General features: G+C 48.5%; 1 protein-coding gene across 6 annotated transcripts in view; it reads left to right on the forward strand.

Moving 5' to 3' along the window:
* Positions 1-8,022, forward strand: part of DENND1A (DENN domain containing 1A) — a 496,533-nt gene that overhangs the window by 434,702 nt on the left and 53,809 nt on the right. For all 6 annotated transcript variants that reach the window (XM_059410848.1, XM_059410842.1, XM_059410846.1 and 3 more), the window contains 2 exons: positions 1,849-1,920; positions 3,180-3,236. In XM_059410848.1, coding sequence (XP_059266831.1) covers positions 1,849-1,920; positions 3,180-3,236 — 129 coding nt within the window. The remainder of the gene's footprint in view (positions 1-1,848; positions 1,921-3,179; positions 3,237-8,022) is intronic.

Below are 8,022 nucleotides of genomic sequence, written 5' to 3' on the forward strand. Positions count from 1 at the left end.
AAGGCTCCTAGGAAGATGGAGAACACATCACTGAGTTTTTCACCCCCTCACTATTGTTATGAACAATGTCTTGTTGTGTGTTAGAAGCTAGGTGCTTTGGTCTTCAGAAGCCAATAAAGCCTCTGCTTGGGTTTATCAGTGTGTATGTACTGAGGGCCTCCGGTGGACCAGGCGCCACACTGGGGATACAGTCGGGAGCAGGAGGACACAGTCCCTGCCCTGGGGGCACTCCCTGTCTTCTTGGGGTTGCACGAGTAAACAGGCAACCCCAGCATAATGTGAGAAGTGTTCTCTCCTGCTTGCGGGCTGAGCTCACCACTGCCACGGCAGGGCCCTTGGAAGTGGCTGCCGTTGGCCGAGAGTAAACAATTCCTCCATGAAAGACCTCTTTTGTTCTTCTTGGATGGCCAAACACTGCACTTGGCAAATCGTAGACAAGCAATAAGGACTTGTTGATTGATTGATAAAAGGAGTTTTAATATTCCAAAGGACCATTGAAATAAGATACTGAGTAATTTTGGAAAGCAGTATGGAATAAATGAGTGGGTAAAAATTTCATATTGGCCTACAACATAGAATGCTTTCTAGGTCAAACTGCAATGTTTTTAATTAAAGCTCAAAATTTCTAATAATGGGCCGAACCAAAAATCGTGCTAAAAGTTAATCCCTGTAATTACATTACTGTGTTTTATTCATTTATATACCCACTTGATCCAGTCTGTCTCTGTTCAAATCAGTGAGAGTTATCTTTCCAAACCGCCACCAATCTGATTATTGATGCATCTGATTAAAAGTCCTCTGGAATATAGACTCCATATCCTGGCCCCTCGAGAGCTGGCCCCACATGCCATCCTCCCCATGATACCGACCACTAGCCAGGAACACTAGGGGTTTCCAGCATCTGCACCTGTTTCCTGTGCAGTCCTCTCTCCCTAGAATGTCCTTACCCTTCCTGTCCCCCACATGAACTCTTTTGTCCTTCACGGACCAGGCCAGATGTTTCGTCCTCTAATACCTTTTCTGACCATGCAAAGTGGGAGCTGTGTCCACGCACCTTGGCACACAGTCAGGGCAGCTGGCCCGACCTTCGGCTGCAGCTGTTTGCCCTGGGGTTTCCCCTCCTCCCAGACCAGAGGCCCTCGAGGGTAAAGGCCAGCCTCCCTGTGACTCAGTACCCTCTGAAGCTAACACAGGGTGTCTCCGCAGCGAGCCCTCAATGAATTATCTAGAGCCTGTGCACCCTTCATGTCCGTTCGTTGCCTCCTTTGTGTCCTGGGAAGGCCAGCCTCCCTCCCCTTCTCCTCTGTTCTCCCAAAGAAACTGAACCGAGAAATTGGTGTGTTGGATTTGTACGAAAGCCATGATTCACGTTGATGGCTACTCATTCTTTCCTTCCCTCAAGATGTCGATGTTAAGGAAGGCAGCCTACCAGGGTGATTAAAAATCACAACACAGAAAACCCAGGTGAGGAAAGGAAGGCTCTAGCCAAACCAACTAGAACTTCTTCAGAAGCCGTAGATTACTGTGGGGAAACCTGGCCTCAGAGAGCCTGCGAAGAGCTTTTCTTCCAGCCAGCGGACAGGTGCCAAGTGCAACACTGCGTCCCCCTGCAGCCAGTTACCGCCACCCGCGTGCACTCCCGGCTCTGGCTCTCCCGGTCCCCACCCATAGCGCTTCTGCCGCCGCCATAACTAATTGCCCGGCACCGGTTACCATCCAGGCCTGTTTCTCTAATTAAATTACACGCTCTTGGAATGTTGCTTAACTTGTTCAGAGAGAAGAGGTTTTTTGTTGGTGTTGGCCCACTCTGTCTTGAGTCCCGGTCGCTAATTGACGTTTCTATTACAGAAAGGAAGCGGAGCCATTCTGAATACCGTGAAAACGAAAGCGAACCCAGCCATGAAGACGGTCTATAAATTTGTGAGTACTGGTCTCGGTCCCAGGACCCCGACAGACGGGTCCCTCGGCATGAGGAAGCTCTTCAGCCTACCTGACCCTGTACCGCAGAAAGGATTCAGGGGCTGCTGTGCGGTTTCCCAGAGCTTCCAAGGCTCTTAGAATTACGTAGTGTTGATTATCTGGTGACCAGGTCAGTGACATTTTTCATGTTAAACGGTTTCCACTCCCAGTTGCTGCAATCAAGAAATGGGAAGCCACTGGTTTTAGCTTTTAGTAGAGGGTAGACCAGGGGGTGCGGATGCTGGCTGCTCCATGCGTGTGTCCCTGAGACCCGCAGGTGTGGCCGGCCGAGCATTCTGGCAAAATCTTTCCTATGGGGATCCCCACCGTCCCGTCTGAACGAAGCCGCTCCTTTGCCGGTTAGTGAAGAGCGTTCATGGTGGGACACACTCCCTGACCGTTGTCCCCAATTCCTTCCTTCCTCGTCTCTCTCACCACTGCCCTGTAGGATGTGCATTGTTTGTGAGACTCATGCCCACAGCAGAGAGAAAATAGGAGAACACGTCAGCTCCCGCTGTGATGTTCCATCCCTTACAAGCCTCAAGTATTTTTTTTTTTCTCATGGTTTCTCTTGCTTGCTAATTTGACTGTGAGCCACTTCATGGGGTGGTTTTGTTTTATTTCCATTTTTAATTTTGTTAGTCCTTTCTGTGCTTAAACTATAGTTATTTTAACCAGGCGGGTGGCTGCCAACAGAACCACACAGGTCTAAAATGACAGAAAATAAAAGCCAGGGTGTGTGCCGAAATGAGATTGGAAGAAATGGCACCGGGGGAACCCAGCGATGTGTCTGCTCAGGCCAGTCAGCCCAGGCAGAAAATTGGTCCTGAGGCCCTGGCCTGGTGAAATGTAATAGATATTCAGATTCTTAAAGCTGCTGTTCCATCTACACTTGCTGGGAGCTGTCACCAGGCTGCTAAGATAAATAATTATAGAGAGCAGAAGAAGGCCTTTGGAAGGAGGGAGGGGAAAAAAAAAACTCAGTGCCATCAAAATGCAGCAAATAAAATCTCTGTCGCCTCTTTAACGTTTTTTTTTTTTTTTAACCTTTTAACATTGTATTTGTTTTCGTAGCCATTATGTTTTTCGACTTCATGATCCCATTTTTTTCCTTCTTTTTTCTAGTAATCAGAGAAGGTGATTCACGACGGATTGAAATCAAGCATAGTCCCTGCTGGAAACAGAGAGGGAATCTTAACTTAAATTAATTTTTCATGCAGGCAAAAGATCATGCAAAAATGGGAATAAAAGAGGTGAAAAACCGCTTGAAGCAAAAGGTACTTGAAGTTCTTATTCAAAATGTATAAGCACCGTGTATGAAATGCGTGGCCACAAAAAAGTATGATGTGATCAATAGAGGGCTGTTTGACACAGTGTTGTTAGCACACTTCAAAATGCATTACCAGCTGTCCGGGAGTTTTCACACTGTTATAAATATTCACAGACAAAAAACTGTCTTCAAATAACATTAAGCCTGGCTTAAACCCACAAAGGCAAGCAAGTTCAGAGTTAAGCACCGTCGGTCTGCCCCCTGCCCACCCCTCCGGGCCTGGGGCTCACAGGGCTCTCTGGGAATCGGCTCGGCCTCCCCTTCCGGGCCAGTCTGCTTCCCACCGCTGACCTCTGCCCTGGGACGGCCGGTCACCAAAACCAAGAAGCATCTCCAGGGAAATGACCTCCGTGGTTTGGGCGTGCGTGTGACCGCCACACAAACACAGGACACACAAAGGGGTGGGTTTCAGGAGGACGCTGCAGGCTGTCCTCACAGTGCTGGCCTGACCAAGAGAAACCCAGCGGCTCTGGTCTGAGACTCTTGGGCAACAGGGCAAGGACTCTGATTTGTCTTCTTGGACCATCAGTAAAATGGTACGGTATCCTACAGGCTCCGTGCTGGCCAGGAGCCCCCTGCCTGATTGTCTGGCCGAGTACAAGGAGGTTAACACAGCAGAGGGAATTTTTATATGATAACGGATGTCGTCCTTATCACAATTGCCACCCTTTGATAACCACCTACTGAGAATGGACCAGGCCGCGAGCTGTCACACTGAAGCCGTAGAACGACCCTGGGCAGTTATGATTCCCATTTCCTGTGTAGAGAGCCTAGGCTGTGGTGCAGAGGTGAAGAAACTTGCCTAAGGTCACACTGCTGGGGCCTGTAAAGCCTGGATCGGGTTCCAGACCCCTCCATTTCCAGTGTCCATGCCCTTACCATGGCAGACTTTCATACAGCCCTCCAGAAACAAGTGTTTGCTTTCCAAAAGATGGTTGGGAGCACGTACTTCATTATCCCCCACCCCCAGATGTGCAACTCTAACAAGGGCCTTTGTCTGTCTCGGCAGTTTTTTTAAAAAATTGAAAGCAGTTTTAATTTTATGAAGTCAGAACGGACCTCTAATTAACTTGAAACGGTCCAAGGAATTGATTCCTTTCTTTTAATTGCAAAATAATTTGTTCCGACTAAGCATTTAAATTCCGAGCTTCAGCTGAGAATAAGTTTTTAACAGCTGAGATTCCAGTCCCCAAATAAAAATCCTGTCCTGGACATCCAGGTAGATCCTAACGGTGGTCGGTTGTGCCCTGCCAGCGGTGGGCAGGTGGAATTCTTCCCTTGGATATTAAGGCTGATCCATAGGTTTTTGTTTTTATTTTTGTTTTTTAAATCTCCTATCCCAGTCTCATGGAAGTGAGTTGGATAAAATATAGAGTGGCAGGGAGGGGGTAGTTCTCACACCAAACTTTCAAGCCTCCTTGACGACCTGATCGTAGGCTCAGCTGGTGTTAGAACAGTCCTTGAACTAAGTCGAGGAAGGGGTCCCTCCTCAGGCCGCGGACAAGTGCTTTCCATTGGTTGGATCTGCTCTCTGCACGCCATCACCTCCCTCCCAGTACGTGGGAGCCTTGGGCCTGACGAAAATCCCCTCTTTCTGATACGTAACATTTCTGCAGATAACCAGCAAAGCCCCCATTTTTTGATGTTGTCGTTCAAAGGTTCGCTTAAACAATCTAGATCACCCTCTTTCCACGCCACCTCCCCTTCCTTTCCTTGATAGTATCTGAAGCAGGTTTTTTCCCCCCTCCCCTTCTCCTCTTCCCCCTGCCAGTCTTTTCAAGAATAGCTTCAGGAGGTAACGTTCTATAGAAAGTGTCAGTACATTTCAGGTGACACGAATGGTGAAGGCATTTTATAGAAATGTGGCTTGTCACCATCGGACTGTTGACAGATCTATTAGTGCACCTTTTTCAATTTTCACTTTTCCCCCCTTCGGTCTTACAGATTTCTACAGACTTGATATTTTGCAGTTGTTCTTGGAAGAGCGATTTTGTAATTGAAACTCTAGCATTGTTCAGTGCAGACAGGACTTGGTCTTCAGCCGTGCTCTCCTGCTCCCTTTCTTGAGCTAATTTAGGATTTGGCTCCATCTGACCTCTCTCACTGCAGTAGAAAATATTTCCTTGGCTTTTTTGTTCCCCTCCCCTCTGCCCCCTCCCCTTCGCATGGCAACATATCCGTGTGGCTCCCCAGATGTGTCTAATACAGACATCTCAAGTTTGGTTTCTGCTATGAAATCGAGGCAGTTCCCAACAAAGATCCAATTTTCAAATGTACTGGTTTGCCACCTGGCCTCCTCTACCTCCGCATAGTGATGGTGACCTCGCAGATATAATCAAGAACCCAGTCTTGCCCTCTGCGCTCTCGCCTTGGGTTTGAATTGCAAATAGAAAATGTGGGGCCGACCTGTGGAGAGGTCACCACGGTGTGTGGAGGGTCCATCTCTAATATGACTGAGCAGGGCCCCTTTTCCATCCCTTGTTCATTTGTGCTGCAGATTTTCAAAGCATCTGAGAGAGGAGCTTTCAGGGTATCCGTGTGACCATTGGCAAATAATTGTTAATAGATACTATAGTGTGGCTTTATTCCGTACCGGCTCTGCTTCAGCCCAACAACAAAAAAAGAAGGATGGATAGCATATTTCTCTGGATAAATGCAGCAAGGTGGTCAAGTTCTTCTGTAGCTTGGCCTCCTTTGAAGTCTGACTTGCTCAAAATTAGGAAGAAGAAGCGGCCAAGATGCTACCCAGCTGCCGCTTTCTAAAGGGAGGGCGGGGCGTCTCCCCGCCGGACCTGGCGTGTGGGAGGATGCCATGTGCCTGGGCTCCCAGCTGTCAAACCGACTTGCCGCCTCTGCCCATGCCATGCAGGGCTGGCATCACAGTGGCCTGTCTGAAAGACGATGGCCGCACACTTGCTCCTTCTCGCCTGCAGGGAACATTAAGATACTCACCTAAGGGCATCATGTTTACGTCCATTGGGAAACCCCTGGAAGATGAACTTCTCTTCCTCCGGTATTGGACTGAGTCACATGGACCCATTTCACGGCCCTTTTGAAAGTTCCTAAATCTTTGCTCCCAGAAAGCCAAGTCGAGCTTGTCGATGTGAAAGTTTGTGACGGAGAGGAGCAAATTCACAGTTAGGTCAACGTAGCCTTGAGTCTCTGGACACATGTTTCCTAGTGTATAGAAGGGAGTAAGCATGAGTGGGGCAGGGAGATCTAGGTAGACTCTCGTAGAACAGATGTTTTCACACCTTACCCCACAACTGTCAGCTCCCTGTCTCCTGCACATTAAAATACACTACAGCCTCAATCACAGATATTCCAATTCTGGATATTGTTTTGATATCAATATTCATATTTTAATTTGCATTCGCTGTGGTGTGAAGTAGACTGCGAGAGAAGGGCAGTGTACGAATCTGAAAACGGAGACCAGCAGCCCGAGTCAGAGGTGTGAGAGGGTCTGCCTCACGCCCCCTCCCCCCGGGGGCCTTTGAACCCCCAGCACAGCGGTGTGTGTTTGGGCTTCTGAGGTACCTAATCAGGTTTAGTGGGGGTTGCAAAGAATAGTAACTCCGTGAACTTGAGTAAGTTAGTAGACCTCTCCCAACGGTTTTTCTCTCATGTAACGAGGGAAAGGATCGACTTTTACTGGGTTGTTAGAAGGATTAGAAAAGGTAATCGCTTTCAGCAGCAACAACACTTAGGAGCCACTCAGGAAACGGGAATCTCCATCTTGTTCATTTCCTCTTATCCCACGTCCAGAGCAGCCGATCTGTCCAGACCCCCACGTGTGCACACTCTGAGGGCATGGCTTGCAGGGGATCCCCTCCCTTTTGGTCATGCAGTTGGCCACCAGAGCAGTTTTTCTAGAACACAGCACTGAGTCCCTCTCTTGATTAAAATCTTTCAGACCTTCCTCCACCTCAGCCTGGAGGACTTCTTGGAATGCCCCAGCTTCTGAGCGACTTGTCCTTCCTTAACCAGGCAGTGCTCTCTCATACCCCTGGCCCAGAAAACGCCACCACGTCTCTGCCTCATGAAGTCATAGCCTCGGCTCCTTCCGGGTCCAGCACCTTCCCCAGCTCCTACCCAAGGCCACTCAGACCCCTTCCTCCCCTGGGTTTCTGCCTCTGACTTCTCAGAGGTACTCAGTCCAGCGATGTACTATATGCTGTCCCTGCCTCCTCCATAGGCGGGTGGAGGTTAGACACCCCCAGTCATGACTTTTTTTTTTTTTTTAAAGATTTTATTTATTTATTTGACAGAGAGAAATCACAAGTAGATGGAGAGGCAGGCAGAGAGAGAGAGAGGGAAGCAGGCTCTCTGCTGATCCCAGGACTCTGAGATCATGACCTGAGCCGAAGGCAGCGGCTTAACCCACTGAGCCACCCAGGCGCCCCCAGTCATGACTTTTGATTCCAGCAAACTCTTAGGGAAAGGGACAGGAACTGAATGAGTTTCTGACCCCTTTACTTTACCAAGAGATGAGAACTGGTTGGGCCCCAGGGCTCCTGTTAAGAGATGTGTTACTCTGTGGTGGCCCCTGACCCACAGCTCTGTCTAGTTTCTTCCTCCTGTGTGACCCTTCCGGAAGGAACAGATTTACCCCTCCTGTCAGCTTCTTGGTTTTGCATTTTCTTTTTTTTCTTTTTTTTTTTTTTAAAGATTTTATTTATTTATTTGACAGAGAGAAATCACAAGTAGATGGAGAGGCAGGCAGAGAGAGAGAG

Source organism: Mustela nigripes, chromosome 9 (genome assembly GCF_022355385.1).
Source record: "Mustela nigripes isolate SB6536 chromosome 9, MUSNIG.SB6536, whole genome shotgun sequence".
NCBI lineage: Eukaryota > Metazoa > Chordata > Mammalia > Carnivora > Mustelidae > Mustela > Mustela nigripes.